This window comes from Aulostomus chinensis, chromosome 16 (assembly GCF_037954235.1).
Source record: "Aulostomus chinensis isolate RoL2024-O1b breed Wild chromosome 16, RoL_Achi_v1.0, whole genome shotgun sequence".
Taxonomy (NCBI): domain Eukaryota; kingdom Metazoa; phylum Chordata; class Actinopteri; order Syngnathiformes; family Aulostomidae; genus Aulostomus; species Aulostomus chinensis.
In genome coordinates, this window is record NC_141335.1 from 22,463,798 (window position 1) to 22,485,359 (window position 21,562).

The 21,562-nt window shown below is 42.6% G+C and overlaps 2 protein-coding genes across 8 annotated transcripts in view; one reads left to right on the top strand and one right to left on the bottom strand.

Moving 5' to 3' along the window:
- Positions 1–5,269, bottom strand: part of arid4b (AT-rich interaction domain 4B) — a 53,039-nt gene extending 47,770 nt beyond the window's left edge. For 3 of the 7 annotated variants that reach the window (XM_086180985.1, XM_086180986.1, XM_086180981.1), the window contains exons 1-2: positions 5,056–5,269; positions 3,095–3,143 (exon numbers count right to left, since the gene is read on the bottom strand). In XM_086180985.1, coding sequence (XP_086037111.1) covers positions 3,095–3,100 — 6 coding nt within the window. In that variant the 5' untranslated portion in view covers positions 3,101–3,143; positions 5,056–5,269. Of the gene's footprint in view, positions 1–3,094; positions 3,144–3,772; positions 4,096–4,160; positions 4,418–4,607; positions 4,694–5,055 lie in introns of those variants that run through there. The other 4 variants (XM_086180987.1, XM_086180984.1, XM_086180982.1 and 1 more) reach the window with 4 other exon arrangements.
- A 192-nt stretch (positions 5,270–5,461) lies between these two features.
- On the top strand, positions 5,462–20,493 carry ggps1 (geranylgeranyl diphosphate synthase 1). Its single transcript, XM_086180989.1, is given in 5 exon segments — positions 5,462–5,959; positions 8,108–8,197; positions 10,843–10,913; positions 19,131–19,821; positions 19,824–20,493. Coding segments are annotated over 4 exon segments (942 nt in total). The 5' UTR covers positions 5,462–5,959; positions 8,108–8,127; the 3' UTR covers positions 19,934–20,493.
- The last annotated feature ends 1,069 nt before the right edge of the window (positions 20,494–21,562 follow it).

Genomic DNA, 21,562 nt, shown 5'->3' on the forward strand with positions numbered 1-21,562 from the left:
TTTAAAACCTGTTTCACAGCAAAGTAAATATAAATTACAGCAGAGCTATACACTTGAAATCAACTATGCAACATTGCTTTTTTTGAATCTCCATGTAACAGCCATATGTAAAATCTCTAGGGTAATGAGTGACATATTATGTCCATGAAATCAGATAAAACTCTTAAAAGTAAGTTCTTTTATCATGAATCTTCAGGTGTGTTTCCACTGGCTCACTTCGGCTCGGGTCAAGTTGGTTTTGCCCCGTTTCCACTGGCCCCAACACGGTACTAACCGTTACTATTTTGGTCCCTGCTCCACTGGGGTTCCAAGTGAGCTGAGTGGGGACTAAAATGTGAAGTAAACACATAGCGAGGCACTGATCGGGTATCTTACCCACTTACGTCATCTATTTCGTATCATCTTAGCCTCGCCAGAATACAGGTCATCACTTGGTAAAGTCTTTTATACTTTTCCTGAGTTTTCTGTTTCGCCACTTGAAGCCTTGCCTGTCTGTCCTCCCTTATTTTTAGTTTAAGCAAAAACCACTGACTGAGCAACAGGCATAATGCTGCCTCAATGTCATCCATTGTTGTTGTTGTGTCGCACACAAATTACACCAGGGAACTCTTGGCCAGTGAGTCCAGCCACGCTGATGTGGTACCCAGTGCTAGTGGAAAAGCATCCATACCGACCCAACCCCACCTGACCCGAGGCAAAGTGGGCCAGTGGAAAAGCGCCCTTAATTTCATTAGAATTTGCTAGGAGCTGTTAATTTTTAACAACTCAACATAACAATAAGTCTGTTTTGATCATTGTCACACTCACAAAGAAGGAAATAGATGGTTCTCCATATTAAGATGAAGACGTTACTGTATATCCACCTTTCAACCACTTTAACAGTCCATTAGATCTGTAAACTCCATCTAATCACTGAAGTAAAAGTGCACTCCTCTCCCTCATGTTGCCTGTTGGGCCCCGCTGAGTCTAGCAACAACCAGAAAGGACTTAGTGTTTTCTCTGGGTCCCCTGACCACCTGTCTGTAGGGCCCTTGTCAACATAGCAATCAATTTGGGAGAAAAGTGGCAGGAGGGTGATGGCAAATGCTGGTATTAAATGGCTCACAGCAACAGAAAACAAATGCTATGCAACGCTTCTCTGACAACAACATCTAAAATTGTATGATGGAGCCTTTTGCTTTTTATTATCAATTTGCTACATTTATTTTTTGATTTAAATTGTTTGGGAGTGTCACGCTTTCACTTTATTTCCCCTCCCCGAGGCAGGCACCACAACCCAACAGAGGAGGCACTGGTGCAGCGATGACAACACATAACCTCATCCAGCCTCCCATGTAAGGAGGCCTAACCAACCCTGGAACCACTGGTTCAACTCCCAGCGCTGGTGGGCAACATAATGGACTGCTACCATAGCTGGGCCAGCCCTAGAAACATGTTAGTTGTGACGCAATGGCCACAGTTTTCAAACACTGACATGTACTAGGTTTAGGCCTGCTGTTGTGTGACCTTAAATTCCAAACTTCTAATTTTACTTTTTTTCATTTTCAATAGGATTCAATTGCATTTTTAAATTATGTGTGATTTCATTATGCTTGGTGCTTATTTGAAATTCAGGGAGGGAATGATATGTGTCATGTAACTGCAGTTTACGTATTTTTCTATTTCAGGATTCTACAAGTGGTTTGTGCCTTCTAAAAGTCAACTTTAAATAGCTTACACATCACAGCCCACACTACTGATGACTGATTTTTCATAAATGAATGGGGCTGTGGAGAACAATGCAACAGCTGTCGAGTTGTTTGCACATTTCACCGTTCTCTCCTTCAGCTTTTCATGCATTAATAGGGATTCAACCATCTGCATGGACATCAGTGAGCTGAATTCACAGCACCCTCTTTGTGGAAACACTTGTACAAAATTCGTATACATCATTCAGCATCTGAGCCCTATGTCAACATAATATTCAATAACATTGCTTCGCCATCCATAAGGGCAAAATTACACTTGCTAGGTTGTCTTTGCAAATACAGCAGAAGCTGCAGGAACCTTAATTATCATAAAATAAATGTATTACTTTGACCAGGACGCTTGCCTTGCTGTGTTTAAATAAGGCCGGCATTGACATTTAGAAGAAGTTCACACTGGGCCCGTTCATGAGAACAGAGGGATGAATTCTTTAAATGAAATAGCAATGATGTGATGTTTTCATGTTGACATTTCTGCTTTTATGTTACAGCAGTCATTTAAGAAGCAGTTGAATCGAACCGTGCAAAGGCTGCAAATAAGGTTGGGTACCAAACACCACACTTTTAAGGGAGCCGAACAATTCCTTTCAGTGCAAAAAGTACCAATTCCATAAAAGAAAACTGTACCAAATTTTGGTACCCGAGAGGACTAAGATGTAGATGTGCAATGTTACAGGTGTTTAATTAGCATGTTTTTTTCTAATAATTTGGATATAAATTCTCTTACATGAATTTTCAGGGATAGTTCTCCCAAAAATTAAAATTCAATCCTGATCTAATCACTATAACTATTGCTCCCAGCACTTACGCTTGTAGAGGCTAAAAACAGGATGTTAGCAACATTTTTTCAAAACAGCCTGGCATATCGAGGCTTCAAGATGCCTTGATGACTTTGGATGGCATCATATTGTTTTATTTTAATTCTTTTAGGTTTGAAAATTGGTCACCCTTCACTGCAATAATTTTACTGTAACAACTTTTCCTTTGAAATTCTTTATTACAAAGTTTTCACTTGCCCTTCCATCATCATGAGGTGGAAGTAGATAATGAAGATAATGACTTTTAATTATTGGGTGAACAGTCCTTTTAACTCAGCGTTTAATTTACAACAGTACTAACCTTAGGAAAACAAATGTGTGAAATTCAGAGGCTAGTACTTTCCTTCTGCAAATCACATTCTGATTGCAGCAAAGAAGTGCCAAAAAAAAAAAGATATGGTTGCACTGCACCGCCGTATCCCGGCTAGCAGTGCCATAACGGTTCAAATGTGAAGGATACCAAACACTAGCAGCAAATGCACAAGTGACCATAGGTTAAAACACATACTAGTGAAAAAGGATTGCACGTACCTTCATCTCTCTATGAGTCCTCTAGGTGACCAGTGTGACGAATCCCAGGCTGGAACACAGGTTTGAGAGGATGTTAGGCATCACAGGCAGAGCCAACTTTAGTCTGCCACAACAAGACCATGTTATGATGACATCACTTCTCCTGCTACACTGCTGGATGCCATGAAAAACCTGGGCGGCACACTTCAACAAGAGCTGCTCCGCAAACATCCAAACACATCGTGTGCACAAGACTTCAGTCCTCAAAGAGGCTTCAATTGTTTTAGATTTTTAAAAGTTTCCTTGCTTGGATATGCAATACAAAAGACTTTGGAGCCCCTCAAATATGCGTGTTGCAAAGTAACCCATGGCAGGCTGAGCACTCTCATTCGTGGAGCCCTTAAAGCCGTTTATGTAATGCCCGGTGTGCTCTCGACAGCCAGGCAGAATGGCGAGCCAGCGATACCCAACTACCAAAACACACGACTTCCTCCTCGGTCAACACACGGATAATGTCGTAGTGTTGCACGGGGTGACAGAAGCGGTTCTCGGAGCAGGCCAGCCAGCGCGGTGTGTGCCAGCACCGCACTGACTCCCCTACACAAGCAGCGGATGACGCCATTTCAGTGGCTCACAGTCGGCTAAAACACTTGAGCTCAAAAACGCGGTGGAAATGTACGGACGTCGCTCGCAATTCACCTGTCATTGCCAGCAGCATTGCTCTCTCGGAAGGCGAATCTCTGGTTTTTAAAATGCGAACTGCTCCGAGGCCGTTTTACGCTGTTCTCCCTCGTCTCTTTGCGGAGTACACTTAAAAAAAATAGAGCGGTAATAAGGCTGCTCATCGCCGCCAGTCCTATAGAAATGTCATTCGAAAGCTGTGACCGCAACAATGCCGTTAAGTTGCACAAAGTGTGAACGGCTCACTTTTCGTTATTCACAAAATGTTCCCTCTATCGACTGGTCAGGCATTTCGCTGACTGCTCACCGCTTCTGACAAAGGAACAAGTCGTCGAAACGGTTCGCAACAAGGTCAAGCTCGAGGAAGACTTAAAAACGCGGCGGCGGCGTCGCGCGAATAACTAACCGTTTTTTGTCTTTTCATTTTTCTAAGAACAGAAGCCAAGGTCGCAGGCAGCCCTCATTTCAGGCACTTGGTGTTCACTCGGATACAATGTCATCCGCCCCAGACGATTCACCAGAGCAACCGATGCGAGTGGCCACAGACAACAACATATCATACACGGCCACCGTCTCTTTCTCGGTCGTAGACCGCGGACTGGTGCTCTTTAAAGCCCGTCAAACCTCCTCTGGTTCAGTTTGTGATGTCGGCCGTCACGCAAATGTGCAAAACACGCACGTCTGAAATAAGTCATCTCTAGCAGAGGGAAAATAGTCCACCTCGCATCTGTGAAATAGAGCCGCAACTGATGAACCGGGGGGAGTTCCTTCCTTGATGCCTCGAACCTACACTGGGACCAGTCAGACGTGAGAAGGTCCTGGTGGCACAAAAGAAACGCTCGACAATACTAACCTGTTAAACTACATCGTTCGGTTCGTCAAAAGAACACACCGCAGCTGATACGTGTCGTTCGGTGTAATATCACTTTGACGACTACCGGGGAACACCATGGCAGACTGTGTTCGACGACAACCCCTCCGAGGATTCCTCCGCTCAACAACACAACAGTCCGGTGCTTATCCAGCAGGCTCCAAACTACTCACCCCCGGAGTAGCATAACCTTTCACTGGGCTCATCAGCTTAATTTAGCAGGCTAACACTCACTCCACAACTTTGTTATTGAGCTAACCAAGTTTATTCTGCACTCCCTTCCTGATTCATTCATTCCATAAAAAATCCTCCTGTGCACAGCGAAGCGTTAGTTAACAAGTTAGCTAACGTCGGTTCTTGCTTGGTAGCAGCAGCAAGCTAGTAAATTGTTCCAAATACCGATGGCTTTGTCGAACAAAAGCAGTCTTACCTATGCTGTCAAGTTGAGAAACACTTCTGTTCGACGAAAGTGTATTAGTAATCCATAGGAACATTTATGTGACGAATCTGACAGGTTTTTAACGTCGTCCGTCGGCCCCCTGGTTGATGCTGGATGCGGATGGGTAAAAGTCGTTTTCGCAAGCACTGCTGTTTGCCTTGTTGAGAAGATTCTCTAGCCTAGCTCTTTCTGTGATCCGTCCCCCCGCCTTCTGAGTATGATTGACGTGTTGACCCGCCCCGCCTCTATCGTCAGTGCGAATTCCCATTGGACGACACAGTCACGGGATACGCCTTCCCTGTACACGGTTGGCTTATACGGGTGAAAAATATCCATGGCAATATATACGAAGTAATCCTACTGGCTGGTTATCACAATACGAGAGAAAAAGGGGTGAAAACTACAACCCCCAAGATCGGAATATATGTATGCGTTCGATATGTGTTACAGACTGGGCCGACAGCACGCACGTCTGTTTTCCGACCCACTTACAATCCGGAAGTAGATATCGGGCAATGAAGAATTATAACCGCAACACACTGTCCAACTTACTCTGCGCGTGCTCTGTAACGTCGCAAAAGCATATATAGCTAGCTCGTTCATGATAACATGTTTAAAAAGTGTCTGTACAGTCCGTTGAAGCAATAATAGTAGCTTAGCATAGTTTCCGGTGAAATAGACAGAAACACAGGGTCCTAAACTGGTAGAAGTGTGGACGTGTCGGTTTTTTGCCCGAGTCGAGCAGCGTTAATGTAAATACGTGTATTTTGTGAAAAAATATAGATATGATAAACGTTATCATTTCGGAGCATTTATGGTAGCACGCTAATGCAAGCTAACTCGCAGTGTGGCTAACAGGAGCGGCCAGTCAGCAGACTGACGAAAAGCAGCCAAGGTAGGTGGAGCTAAGAAAGTGTCTTTATGTTTTTACAAAACTTTACCGGGTAAAGTGACACTTCTGATTAAAAGACGTGTACTCTTTTGAATAGGCTACTCTGTGGTGATATTTGTACAAGCTTGACAGGGTCAGTATATTTTATATTTGTATGAATGTGTCGAGCCGGTATTTTAAATTGAACATGACACAGTTAATGAAAATAAACTCAAAACATAGATTCTTCAAAAGATTGTGGTTTTTAAGTAGGATTATGATGTAAAATCTGTCTCACCAGGTTAGTTGGTGCAACTGTACAGTGACAGGCCTTTAACTAATCCTGCAAGGTTCTTGACACTGTCATAATGGTGTTGTCAGCAGCTTGGGTTTAGGGCTGTAATTATCAACTGTCCTGCTGTGGCTCATGTGACTTGCAATAATTTTTTAGACTTATTCTATTCTTGTCACGTATTTAAATAAAGGTGAAACTTTTGTTATAATGCATTTTATGTATATGCAAAGATATACGAGCGTTACTAAAAGCTGCAAATGTTGTCCTGTAGACCCACTGGCAGCAGAAGCAAATCACAGGGCAGACGGATATTGTATCAAAAGATAGTACATGATGTCACATTCATCTGTATATGCAGGAAAGGACATTTGCTTTTTAAAAGAAACATAACTCCTGGCAACAATTACCAAGCTGTCCAAACGAAATACTGTGTCTTATTTGATTGAAACTGGGGGATGGAATTGGTAGTATTGCCTTTGTCAAGGAGTAAAGAGTCAAGAAATTCAATAATTATGAGTAGCTCTGAGGCTGTCCATTTATATGTGTGTTAGATTTTTATACTGGCTACTTCCCACCAGAGCTAACAGCTACCAACAGCTTTAGGCTGATAGACACAGACCCATGAACTTGTTTTATGAAATTGAATCTTAACTACATTTTATTGTTAACTGAAATAGGTTAATACTAATAGATAAGGAGACATTTTCTTCAAATGTGAGAGTGTGTTCTGCTTTATTCCTTCCTCATTGCCACCGTTGACGGCTGTTCGATAGTGTAAGCGGGCATGTATATATCTGTGACTGGAAGTTGAAAAAAAAGGGTTGGGCATGCTGGTTAAGAGCCAAAACTTGTAAAATGTTTGTGGTTCAGGAGTTAAGACTTTGGTCTCATTTAGACTGAGGCTGAGATGAGATCTTTGTGTTACTATTTGATCTCAGATATTGATCCCATAAAAAGGACATATTAGAGATAAGGTATCTATTTAGAGACACATTTCTGCTATATTTTCTCATCGTTAGGATCAGAAGAATTTGAGCCTAATGTGACTATTAAGCAGAAAGCAACTGTGAAGTATTTGGAAGGAAGGTCAACGAGTCAATTAGGGAAGTGTACAGCTCTGTCACCGTCATCCTAGTATTCTGTGGTTGTTTAGTACTAAAGATGGATGTATCATACTCACCTGAGGCACTGAACAGGTGAATGAATGCTGAGGGGAGTGGAGAGAATGATCTGTGTCATGGAGTGCTTAAATTAACAAGTAGGGCTGCACAATTAATCAAAATAAATCTCAATATGAACTGCTGCAATTTTCAAATTGCAGGAAGGTGCACCACTTGTTAAAAGGCTAATTTTACCTAAGAACAATCTTAATTTAGATATGGTGGTGCTGCAGCGATTTTCCAGCCTACTCATCATATTCTGCAGGCTTAAAAATATCTATATTTGATATTACCCCCACAAAAAAACACATCATTATCATTACAATTTTTTTTTCAATATGATAAGAAGAATTATGTGAAACTTAATGTTTACTCTAGAATTGCAAATCACATCTCAATTGCCATACCAGTTGAAATAATCACAATCAAATATTTCTTCCAGTTTGTGCAGCCTATTGACAAGGACGTTGTCCATGTTGAAAGAAGCGGCTGGATTCCAAAAGAACATTAAAACAAAAATTTAGCTCTCATAGATGCCCTTATCTTCTTTGTTGTGCCTTTCTTAAAGATTTGTGAAGCTGATAATGCAGGCACAGCGTACTGTATATCCAAATAATGTGATTTGTAATTCAAATTCAAAAACTCCCACTTCTTACAGTGTATTTGACTATATTTGTGTTTTGTTCTTGTTGTTGTTTTTTTTCTTTGCTATTATAGATCTGTGTACAATCAAAGCAATGGACAGCAACAAAGAAGCCTCGGGGCGAATTCTGCTTGAGCCATACAATTATTTGTTGCAACTTCCAGGTGAGTCCTGAATTCGCTCCCGACATGCTGAGCAGCGTGCAGCATGAGGGGGTCCTGCTAGTTATTTGTCTTGTGGATTAACACAAAGCTCAGTGCTGCTGGATATACACTCTGCTTTGTTAAGTGAAAGTGTGTCACATCTGTGACACAGAAGATGTGAGCTTGAGGTGCATTTAAATTGATTCAGCGTTATACATTCATTTCATTTTTTTTATTCGAAATTAATACAAAGCGCATGACAAATGAGTAATGTTGTTCTTCTATATATTTAAAGTCGGTGTTTGGCAGCAGTATATGGAGCTCCATGACTTTGGTTACATTTAAATGTTGGTTTGTGGAATTGATGAATTATTTTGTACTATTTTTATACTTTTTATATTCTTTCTTTTACTTGGATTTGAGACTGCACATCACACATTGATGGCTCAAACTTATCATGCAGTCCAGTTAACTTAAGTGAGCACTCTCTTGCTGCTTTTTTATTTTTCCTTTCCTCAATTTACTACTTTCTTGTAAGTAGTAAAGTGATGTACCAAACACACAAATCTGATTTGGTGAAATTAATAAAATCATCAGGGTTTTCCTATTTCAATACGAGGAATCTTGCTGTGATTCATTCACACCATGATCTTTTACTTTTTTGACACACCACAGGCATGAACCAGGTCACATCCCACTATGACACACACTACCAGTCAAAAGTTTGGACACACCTTCTCATACAATGTTTTTTTTCTTTATTTTTTACTACTTTCTGCATGATAGATGCATATTGAAGACATCAGATATATGAATCAAGAAATATGGAATTATGTATAAAGGAAAAATTTGCCAAATAACTGTAAATGTGTTTTATATTTTAGACTCCTCAAAGTAGCCGCCCTTTGCTTTGTTGACAGCGCTGCAAACCCTTGGCCTTCTCTCAATGAGCTTCATGATCACCTGAAATGGTTTTCATTTCACAGGTTTGCCTTGTTAGGGTTCACTTGTGGGATTTCTTGCCTTCTTAATGGGGTTGGGACCATCAGTTGTGTTGTGGAGAAGTCAGGTTGGTACACAGCTGACAGCCCTATTTGACAACTGTTAGGTTCTTTCCTTCGTATGAATTCTATCAGCTAAGTAAAGAGAAACGTCAGTCCATCATTACTTTAAGAATTGAAGGTCAGTCAATCTGGAAAATTGCAAAAACTTTGAGTGTGTCCCCAAGTGCAGTCACAAAAACCATCAAGCTCAACAGTGAAACCGGCTCACATGAGGACGGCCCCAGGAAAGGAAGACCAAGAGTCTCCTCTGCTGAGGATAAGTTCATCAAGTCACCAGCCTCAGAAATCACAAGTTAACAGCACCTCAGATGAGAGCCCAGATAAATGCCACCCAGAGTTCTAGTAGCAGACACATCTCTACATCAAGTGTTCAGAGGAGACTGCTCCAATCAGGCCTTTATGGTTGGATAGCTGCTAAGAAACCACTACTAAGGAAAAGCAACCAGAAGAAGAGATTTGTGTGGGCCAAGGAACACAAGACAGGGACATCAGACCAGTGGACATCTGGGCTTTGGTCTTTATGAGTCCAAATTTGGGATCTTTGGTTCCACCTGCCGTGTCTTTGTGTGACACAGAAAAGGTGAACGGATGCTCTCTACATGCGTGGTTCCCACCGTGAAGCATGGAGGAGGAGGTGTGATGGTGTCAGGGGGCAGCGACACGCCATCCCATCCGGTTTGCGTTTAGTTGGACAATCATTGACAATCAACAGGACAACGGCCTCAAACACACCTCCAGACTGTGTAAGGGCGATTGACCAAGAAGGACAGTGATGGAGGGCTGCGCCAAAGGACCTGGCCTCCAGTCACCTGACCTGAACCCAATCCAGATGGTTTGGGATGAGATGGACTGCAGAGTGAAGGCAAAAGAGCCAACAAGTGATCAGCACCTCTGGGAACTCCTTCAAGACTGTTGGAGAACCATTTCAGGTGACGACCTCATGGAGAGAACGCCAAGAGTGTGCAAAGCAGTAATCAAAGCAAAGGATGGCTGTTTTGAAGAATCTAAAATATAAAACATTTTTGAGTTATTCCACACTGTTTTTGTTTACTACATAATTCCATATGTGTTCATTCATAGTTTTGATGCCTTCAGTGAGAATCTACATTATGAATGGTCATGAAAATAAAGAAAAAACATTAAATGGGAAGGTGTGGTTGTGTATACTTACACGGTTTTCTTTTTTCAGCCCACAGGAACTGGGAAACGTTAATAGTTTTATTGCTCACCTTCATGAATATTTATATTTTCCCATCTGAATGAGATGGTATAATTGGCTCTAACGGACTGGATTGAGGTAAAGCTGTGTGTTTTGGAGCGTTCCGTAACAAATGATCTCGTTTACCAATACTTGGAGAACCTCTGTTGCTACCACCCACCAGCAATGTTCGTTTTGGTTACATCAAAAACTACACATCTGTTATCAGTGACTAGGGGACTAATAAAAAATGAAATGAATGTAAATGTCACCAAAGCCCAGGAAAATATGTTTGTTTGTTTTTTGAAGAAAATGAAATCATCCTTATTAAATAAAATTATAATTTGCACTCCTCTTGGGTACCACAAAATGTATTTACTGTTTATTTTTCATTCTCTACCCAGGAAAGCAGGTGAGGAAAAAGCTGGCACAAGCTTTTAACCACTGGCTCAATGTTCCAGAAGACAAACTGCAGGTGAGAAATCAGCCATTTGAAGCCTCTTTGACATTCAGAGTTGCCTGACATTTAGTGACTCAGATGTGTCCAGGAAGGTGAGACGACGCAGTGATCATTCAGAATAGGCAACATATTTTATAATGCAACCAGGGTTCTTTCAGCTGAGTTGCTCCTTAACTGAATGTAAATCTCAAGGTTGGTTGTAAACTCCTTTTGAGCATTTATGATTTATTGCTGGAGCTTATTGATGTAGCTAAGGATCAAGTGGAGTAATCCTTTCAGAAGCAGCCTTTTCCTGTGTTTATTTTATCACTAGATAAAGAAATCCTCAATAGCTACTGATTGCTCAAATTGTCAGTGTTTGTTTATGATGCCCTTACTCACTATGAATTTGTTGCATGTGGATTGGCTGTTTTAAAACAGTGGTTTACTTAAAGGTATAATTTGTAGCTGAATTAGCAACTGCTTCATATTTCACACTCAAACCAATAGGGGGTGGCACATTACCAGAGAGTTCGGGTGCCAACCCCTATGGCAAGAAAGAAGGAAATGTAACTTCCTCAACATGACCTGAGGGTCATACCAGCCTGTTCACATTCCAACACTCGGCTACGGTCATGATATTTGGTTACTGACTGACTAAATGAGATTGTGCCAAAGTGAGTTTCTTCTTTGCTCTGCTATAATATGGAAGGCCCAGAGACTCATGTATCATACCAGTTTCCAAGCAGCTGCTCTTGAAAAGCTTCAGGGAGTGTATCATAACTCATTATTGCATCTCGGGGACCAAAGTAGTTTTCACAAGACAGGCCAGCGCCAGCCTCATCGGGGCAAAATGATCCCCTTTAAATAAAGCTACAAGTAGCTTCCTCACAGTCGTAGCTCCCTCTGACCATTCTGAGGTGTGTGGCAGTTATTGTGTCGCCACAGTGCAGCTACAGGGTTCTGATCCTTGATATGTCTGTGTACATCTTTGAATATTGGTGGATATGATATGATATGACCTGCTGTAGATGTGATCAGGAGTAATCCACCAATAACCATTTGTGGTTTAAGGCTGATCATCGGGACTTAGTCTAATGCAGAGCTCTAGTTTTGTAGTCAAAACCGCTTCAACCAGTACTAAGTCATGACCAAGAGCACTGTGTATCAAGATTAAGAAAGACCGAGTGGTTTTTGGGGTTTGCAGCAAGAGCAACACTGATTCAGGACCAGACCTGTAAGTGTGTCATTCAGTGCAGGTCCCTCTCTGCATGACATACTTAACCATGAACTGAGCAGCATCCAAACTGTAGCAGGCACTCAACTGATCTGAAGTTCCACATTCCCACAAAAAAACCCAACAACAAGTGTGGATTTCCCTTTATTTACGTCTTATTGCTATGCAAATCCTCTGTGTGCACCTGTACCATGAGAAAATCATCCGAAGCCATTTCACTGAAGAAATGAATTTTTGAATGATACTTTTAGTTCAACTCAACCAACTTTATTCAGCAATCATTTATATCCACCTAACAGGAGTTACAGGAAGCAGGACAGGAAATTCAACCATCATTCAGTACAATTAGTCACGACTTCAATCATCACTTTTCTCAGTTTTGAAAAAAATATAGTCATTTTTTTTATTTTGTCTAAATCCTTTCCAATAGTTTTGGTTAATTTTTGTACTAAAAAAAAAAAAAAAAAAAACTGCAACAAAAAAAAAATCAGAAATTGTGAAATATTGCCAAAAACCTGTATGGACTGAATGAATGAGTGTGTCTTGCTCTGTAAGAGGGAGTGGAGAAACAGAAACTAATTTAGGGATCAAATTGAGGAAGAAAACAAAACATGTTTTTTCAAAAGGGGGTTTTCCTCTTCACTGAGCCAGAAATCTAAACTTCAGTATCAAAGAGATCAAACTAAGAGTTGTCTTGATCTTGATCTGAAAAATGGATTAGAAAATGGAACCCGAAACCTTCTTGCTGTCAGGCCCACTACACCACCGTGCCGCCCCAATCATTCATAACTCCTGATATTTGTGTTAACTTCTAATGGTTTGAAAAAGATGCTTTTGGTCATGTATTTAGATTAGTAATTTCCCTTCGCTAAAAATGAGCTTGAACCTGCAAGCCTATTACAGCCTTATTGGAGGGCCTCATGGTCCACCTATAGTCCACAACCCAGAGGTTAAGAAACACCGCATTAGACCATACAGTAAAGCTGTGGTTCCTAAAACTATATCAGTCTAGCTAAAAGCAAAAATAAATGATGTTCACTTTCACTTTTCATTCATTCATATCAGTTTGTGTTTCCAGTTTTGGAAACACGTTCTGGGCAGTCGCATGTCTGAGCTAGTTCTCTCTTCACTTTCTATCCTTGCCAAGTCTGTCTTCTGCTGTCCTTCCTCCTTTCTCCTCTCAACATTCCGTCTGAAACAGATCAAAATTAGTTTCAGGAGCTTCTGGCAGGTATCCCAGCAGTGCACGGAAGGTGGCTTCTTATCAAATCCAGTTTCAGACCTGAAAGTGTGCTTTTGTACTTCAGACACAGTGAAAGTGGACCCTCTACATGAGTTAAGATGTTGTTTTAAAATTCTGTACACAGAGCAGATTTCCTTCAAGCACAATCGAGCTGGCGTCAGAATTCAGCTTGATTTATGAGATTTACTTTTGTGTTTTCCCCCGTCCCATCATCAGCTTTGTTTTTAAGGTTGGATAGAGGAAACAAATTGATTGGAAACAGTGTGAGAAATATCATCTTTTGCTGTAGTTGTTGTGCTCCAGGGGCTTCCCCGGGATGATGAGTATTGCATTGCTGATTAGTTTCAAGTTAATGCTGTTGATGAAGTGAGCTGGAACTCTTTGGCAGCGCTCGTGGTTTGTTTGCTTATTTAAGACACGCTGTACACACATTAATATCCAGTGAGAGATGACGGTGTTTTCCTCCTTTGTGTCCTGATCACCTCTGCAAGCGAAGGATTAGCATGATTCAAATCACAGGCCGCCGCTCAAGCAAACACACACCCCCTCTCATCTGTAGCGGTGTTGTAACATGTTCTTGGATGCACTTTACCAGACATATTAAGGCGCACATACAGACAGCAGGCTGACTGACACCTCTGCTTTTCTTCAGTCAAATTCATTTTCACTCACCTATTGAAGAGTTGTTGGTTTTTATTAGGGTTGCTGTCATTGCCATTGTAGCGTTTAAATGTGTGTTTGCAGTTCTGATGATATGGGGACCAATCTGGGTTTTCTGTATCTAAAGTGTTTCTCACACTGCAGAATGCTCAGTGCAGCACTGTCAGACCTTGTTAGGTTTGCTCCTCACCAGATCTCCTTTGTCCTGAATGTTTGATAAACCCTCCCCAGATACAGAGCTCCTTCATCTGAGGGGGCTCACACCGTTGGGTGTGTGCGTGTGTGTGTGTGTGTGTGTGCGCATCTTATAGTGTGCAATAAAAGTACACCCCACCCCATTCTGATGGCTGGTTTCAGGCCTCAATAAAAGAAGGTGCATGTGTGTGATAGACTAATATAATTGTCAGTCTCTTCTGGGGAATTATTGAACATTATAGATCACCGCTGTCGTCTCAGCCCTCCTCCCTACAGCAGCATCCAGCTCCTGCTTTTGCATCGGTGCAGATGCATTTAATCACAGCCAGCACACAGCTACTATTACTCAGGTCACAGAATTTAATAAAAGGAGGAAATCAACATTCAGTGTGGCATTTTTGATTATTTTCACATTACACGCTTCTATATTTGTTGACTGAAGATCTGGCCTGTTCAATTCAGGAGCACATGTGCTTCGTGAGGCTAATGTCATCATTTTGTTTGCAGATAGATTCATATCATACTGGTTCCACAACACTGTCTGCAGATAATGGGAATTTTATATTATGTATGATTGCAATCATGAAATTCCATATAGCTGATAGGTGGCGATAATGCTCCTTAGCGGTGGTCACCTCTAATAAATCCACATATTCCCTTGGTATACTGCCACATATAATAATGTTATTAATTTAGATCAAGAGGGCATGTCATGGCGAGGGATTTGCTTATACAATACTTGGTGGTAATTCCACCAGGTAATTCCCACAGGGTTGCTCAGGCAGACATTGGTTTTCCATGCAACTCTTTTTGTGAGCATAAATAAGATAAATGCAATGGAAACAGAATCAGGGGAGAAGTGATGATGTACTTAGGTCATGTGATGGTCAGGGCCGTTACCAGACCCAAGCTACATAGCAGTGGTATTAGTAGTTCAAAAAGCTTCATTTCCCACGTCATCTTGCTGCACCCTCTTGTTCTGCAGTGATAGATGAGAGAATTAGCTTGCCGCCTACTGCTTATCCTTCTGAACAAAGACCTAATATTTGCTTAAAAGAAGTGGATGGAAATGCTCATAAATTCACATTTTCTTTGGCTGAATATCTGAAAATACCCTTAGAATGAACAATACACCGGGATGGAAACTTGACTTGTGAGTCTTGACAGGGGAGAAAAGTCAGGAGTAGCACAAAACTTAGGCAGTTCACGTGTTTATCTTTCTTCATGGAAGTGGAGAACACAATGGAAGATTTGTTTTACATGTATGCATGTGCTATGTATCGTTTGTACAGTTGCTTAACCTGCCATTAAAAGTGTGTTATCCACTGCTTAGTGGTCCTCCAGAGCCAAAAGAGAGCATCGGATTGCATCAGCAGATTCTGCAGGCTGTGGTATTGGTTTAGGACATGAAAAAGTGATAACGAGAGTGTAGTTGAGGTTTAAATGTGTAGCCTCTCCCTCCTCGCCCGTGCTGGGTAAACTCCTGCTGAACCCGTCATGCAGACTGTGAGCACTCTAACCGTCATCATTAGCACGCCGCTGCCAAGAAGTCGCCGGCATGGAAACAATTGTCCCCTCAGATAGATGGAGGCAGTGACAGCAGCACACTGTCTCATTCATTCAGTAATACATATTTAATCAAACTATATTCTCTCCTCTAGCGTGTAGTGCAGCACCACTTGTGGAGGTTTTGGGAAGCTCCCCTTTCAGTCTGAAGCTGACTGGCTTCACCTGTCCTCTCTGACAATGGAGAACCCTTCTCCTTTGTGTCCTCTGTCGTTTTACTTTGAAAACATGTGTCGTTCACGAGAATGGCTGCTGCCTCAGGCTTGGAGCCTTTTGTAGGCTTTGACGTGACTAATGCAGAGTGACATGTAGCAGAGAAATATCCGGCACTGGGTGGCAGGTTAGCATATCAAATAGAACTTTATGCTTCTCGTGACTGCCGCAGTATTATCCTTTTTCAAATGGTGTGTATAGAGAGTTCACATCTCATGCCAGCCAGAGAGATGTGGTGACAACATCACATCGTCTGTCTGTCAATCCTCCATCAAGCTAGATTTATTAGCATCTGTTAATATTTTGGAAACACTTCTTTTGCTGACGTGGTTAACCACCCAGAACCTGACACATTTAGTCTCCAAATAATATGAGTTAAACAATGAAAATAAACAATGACAGTATAAACAGTTGCCAGGCTCATTTACGTGAGTGTGTGTTGATTTCATTTACATATTCATTCAGAGGTGGAGCGTCTGTCTCTACATGAATGACAGCATTCAGCAGGCGTAGCATGTCGTCATCACATCCTCCAGCAGCTGTCTGACTCAGGTGTGGTCAGCAACCCCTGCAGGCCGCACGTAATTGACTTGTCTGTTTCAGAGTTATTTCTCCTCACTACAGTGGATTTGGTCGACGGGTTTGTTGTGAAGACGTGTCTGTGTTCTTAATGCATCACTGATTGTAGCTTTGAGTGTCTGAGTCAGTAACCTCCGGTCATAATCAATGAAGGCTTGGGGGGGCAGTGATGCCACGCAGCTCTTAAAGAGCAGCAGTGTAAAGTGACAGTCGGACGAGTTGCGTTTCTGAAGACACTAAAGTCCAAAACTGATGTTGTCTGGGGACAGTGTACCGTTAAACTGTGCCTGATGTCGTTGGGTCCAGGTGAAACAGTTACATCATGTTACCTAATAATCTTGTTTTTAACTTACCCAAGACCACGGTCGGTGTTTGGATACATTATATTCAGTTTTATTTTGTCTGATTGTATCCGTTGTAGGTTTATGTGGAACCCATCTGGGAAACAATAATGGATTCAGTGACATACAGTGATTCATAGATTATTCATTTGTAGATGAGGAAAATTTAATCAGAGAGTATTTTAAAACATTTTTTTTCACAGTACAGGAGCTGAATGAATGTTGAAAAACTGCCTCTATGTCATTTACACATTTACAGCGCTTCCGTGCAGCTCCTTACACACACACACACACACACACACACACTCAAAGTTTCCAGCATGGTTTCCACAGTGTTAAAAAAAAAAAAAAATCAAACTGTTTTGTATGTGGAGAATTTCTAGGAACTAGGTCAAGTGAAAGCTGTCGGTATGCGTCCCAAAGTTCAGCTTTATTTGACATTAACGTTTTTTATCAGAAACTGAAGCATATCGGTGATCAATATGTGATCAGATTTTGGCTCCTGTAATCTTACTGGAAGGCCATTGTAAAAGTGCCCGAACTGTTCCAGTCCGAATCCCCCCTCCTCCCTCTACTCTTGTAAGTGGCTCACTAAGCGTTCAGGGTGAGCGAGGGTTGGGACCCTGCCGAGGGAGAGGTTGTGTTTGGCGGATAAACTGCTCCAGCGGCCCAGTGTTGGCCATCTGCCTGACCCACTGAGCCTCTCTTTGTGCTCCTCGGCCCCAGACAAACAGCTTTCATTACCAGGCCGAACCACTTGTCTTTTAAATCAGCAAGGCGCTGCAGCAGGCTGCAGGACCACCAGCACAGGACAGCAGACACCTGATGGCAACTCAGCCTATGACCTTGACCCAGAACAAAAACCTTTGTGTCAACGACAAGGACTTTGGGTCCGATTCAGTCCTCGGCCTGCTGGAGCATTCAGGTTTTTCATTGTTATGTTGTCTCGTGTTTAGCAAATAACGTCATCGTAAAGTCAGAGAACACGTTTCGCCGTCTGACCCGGCACATTTGTGAACCAATCATATCAAATGTGCATGACGAAACCACCCACGTGTGAATCTACTGTTCTCCTGAGCACTTATCTACATCTGTGGTGGTTCTGGTTTGAGAGTGCCAGCGACGGATGCCCAGCATGACACAGTTACCCAGGTGAAGGGAGCTTTTTCACCCAAGTCAATGACAACACAACAAAGGTTAAAAAACGAAAAGGTGAATTTACTTGTTATATTATCATAGGCGTGAAGGAAAGGTGTACTTTTAACAGTTTTGTCTGTCACAATCGAGGGTGTTTCCACATTAATGAGGGGATTTTACATGACAGCTCCTCAAGCCGGTCCTTGTCCCCCACTAAACCTCTTGATCCACAGGAAACACTGTAAGTGTTTAAATTTAATTAACTGATACCACTACTGTGCGGTCAAATAATGGCCAGTTTGATCAAATGTTTGGATATGAAATGGCTAAAAATGTAGGCTTTGTCTGGCCCGCAAATATGTTTTGAATTTTCATTCCAGCCCTCTCAGAAATTGAATTTGACACCCCTGGAGCTCTGTGTGCACTACAGCCGAGCACTCTGCTGCCGAGGGATTACTGCTGATGATTTTACACAGCTACAGCTATGTAAACCAGGAAAGGTAGCTCTGTAGTGTGTGTGTCCTTCCTTGTGTTGTCTGAACAGAAATTTGTCCTCATTTCACTCATACATCCATTTTGTGTGCCCTCCTTGTTTCTGTTAGAGGAAGTGAAAGTGTGCTTATCCTTGCAGTGCCTTTTAATTTCCTCTCCACTCATCTTGCCATTTCCCCCAGCATGCTCTCTGTTAGACGGCTGAGTTCTACAGCTGACCAGATAAAATTGGCTGCAGTCGAGTCAAATTTAAATTGTAAACATCTCCAGTCGCTCGCGTGTGTGTGTGTGTGTGTGTGTGTGTGTGTGAGAGAGAGAGAGAACAACAACTATTTGTCTGCAGATGAAGACTTACCAGGAGCACTCCAGATAATGGTGTAGACATGGCGCCCTCTGCTGTTTACGTGTTGTAGTGCAGAATTTTCTCTGTTTCAAATTTAGATGACTAGGCTGGAACTTTCAGGCTTCTTGAAACTTGCCACTTCTCTCTGTGACACATAAATGCTGATCAAGTTCTGTATTTTATTTATTTATTAATGAGTTTATTCGTTCAGTTGCACAGAGTGATGATGAGGTGCATTTGTGTTCAGGTGATTATCGAAGTGACGGAGATGCTGCACAATGCCAGCCTGCTCATAGATGACATCGAGGACAGCTCCAAGCTGCGGCGAGGCTTCCCAGTGGCCCACAGCATCTATGGCATCCCCTCTGTTATCAACTCTGCCAACTACGTCTATTTCCTGGGTTTGGAGAAGGTACTGACGCTGGAGCACCCTGAGGCCGTCCATGTGTTTACCCGGCAGCTGCTGGAGCTGCACCGCGGCCAAGGTCTGGACATCCACTGGAGGGACACATACACCTGCCCCACCGAGCAGCAGTACCGCAACATGGTGCTGCAGAAGACAGGGGGGCTCTTTGGCCTGGCTGTGGGCCTAATGCAGCTCTTCTCCAATTGGAAGCAGGACCTGAAGCCCCTCCTGGACACGCTGGGCCTCTTCTTCCAGATCCGCGATGACTACGGCAACCTGGTCTCTTGTGAGTACAGCGAGAACAAGAGCTTCTGTGAGGACCTGACAGAAGGCAAGTTCTCTTTCCTGACCATTCACGCCATATGGTCCCGTCCAGAGAGCACCCAGGTGCAGAACATCCTCCGGCAGCGCACTGAGAACGTGGACGTCAAGCGGTACTGTGTTGACTACCTGGAGAAGGTGGGCTCGTTCGCTTACACCCGTCAGACCCTGCGAGATCTGGAGTCAGAGGCCTACCGCCTCATCAAGGAGTTTGGGGGAACCCCGAACTGGAGAGCCTGGTCAAACAACTTAGCAAAATGCATCATGAAGCTGAAACCACTGCAGGGTCCAGTTCTGAGGTGCTCCCCAACCAGAAATACTGACCCCAACCCCATGTCACTCTCATCCTGAACACTCCACTGACACACCGATGCACATCTGACCTGATCCTGTTCAGGAACTCCAGAAGTTCTCCTCCTCGTCCTCTTTTACAATGTTGGTTTGTTCTTTCTTTCTGTCTGGAGAGTTGGCATTGCTTTAAGTGTCTGAATTTAAAGATGAGAAATAACAAGACAGCCTTCCTTTTGATGAGCACCACAGTGCATATAAATGTGTTTTTTATGCTTCGCCACCAAAATGAGAAGAGAGTGAGTGGAAGTGTTTTTGCTGATCCTTATTCATGAAGCTGCCAGAGTGCCAATCCAGTAGAAAAGACCTCTGTAACCAAATAGTTTATTTATTATGTAACAGGCCGGTATTATATGCAAAGTGGCGCTCTGGCTGTTTACGCTTTGCTGGACATGAACACTCTTTGTTCACTGCATCTGGTTTCCATCTGGTTCACGTTCAACAATTGTCGTTCTGTGTCACGAGACTGATTCAGTCTGATTTGTATGTAGAAATTCTGTAAATCTGTTTAATAAAACCTGCAGGGATAAAGACGACCGGCTACGTCTGTTGAACACGTGTCATGTTGTTCCTGGCTTCCTCTGACACACTCTGGCCCTGCACACACACTTAAAACACACTTCACCTATTATTAGCTACGCTGCATCGTAATTCTACTGCAACATAAACGCTACATGTTTATCTTCCAGCGTTGGCCTTTATTTTACAGCTGCACGCCAAATTGAAGAAGCGGTGAGGCGAGCCGGCCGCTGCACGTCAGAATTTCCTGCCGCCTGCTTTGTTTTGAGAAACCTTGACTGAATTCTCTCACGCCGGTTGCTATGGACATGGTCGGTGTTTCACCGTGAGTTCTGTCTGAAAACAGAGAACATGAGCCATCTCAGTCCTGTATTATCGGCCTCGTGTGTTAATTCTGTTGAGAGTTTCTGAAAAGCAGCGCGGCCCTGCAGACAGAGGCTATCTCTCCCAGACAGCTCTGCTGACTTACCGAAGCTCCATTAATTATGTGTCTTTTCAGTTTGAATTGCAGCTTCTCTGAAAATGCATCTATTCATCAAAATGTCAAATTCTTGAAAATCTAGTGCAGTTCTGGTTTGTTTTCTTCTTTTTTTTTTTAGGTGGGGGTGGGGTGGGGTGGGGTTGGGGGCTCTTCCAAGCAGCCACAAGTGTGACAAAATGCAAATACGTTTCTGATTTGATAAACAGCAGCAACATATGAAGTGGCTTTCGCACAGCCGACTTAAGTCCATCACAATAATCAAAGCCTTTCACGCTTCTCATTTCTCCTCTCTCTTGCTTGACTAGATTGATTTTCTCCACTCGTAGTGTCTGAGTTCTGTCGGAGAGCAAAACAGAATAGCTTTTGTGTGAAGAGCGACATGGCTCACTCACCGTCTCCCTCATCCCTGCGAGCTTTGGATTATTTATCACTGGGCCGGGCTCTACACATTTGTGTTGCTTGGTAGCACTCTAATGGAGATTTCATAAATATTCTTGTGGCAGAAACAACAACATTTAAAAAAAACCAAAAAAAAAAAACAACCTCATGGCTGAGAATGGAAATGAAGACTGCTGAGGATGTTTACAGTGGGGGAGGGCAGCTG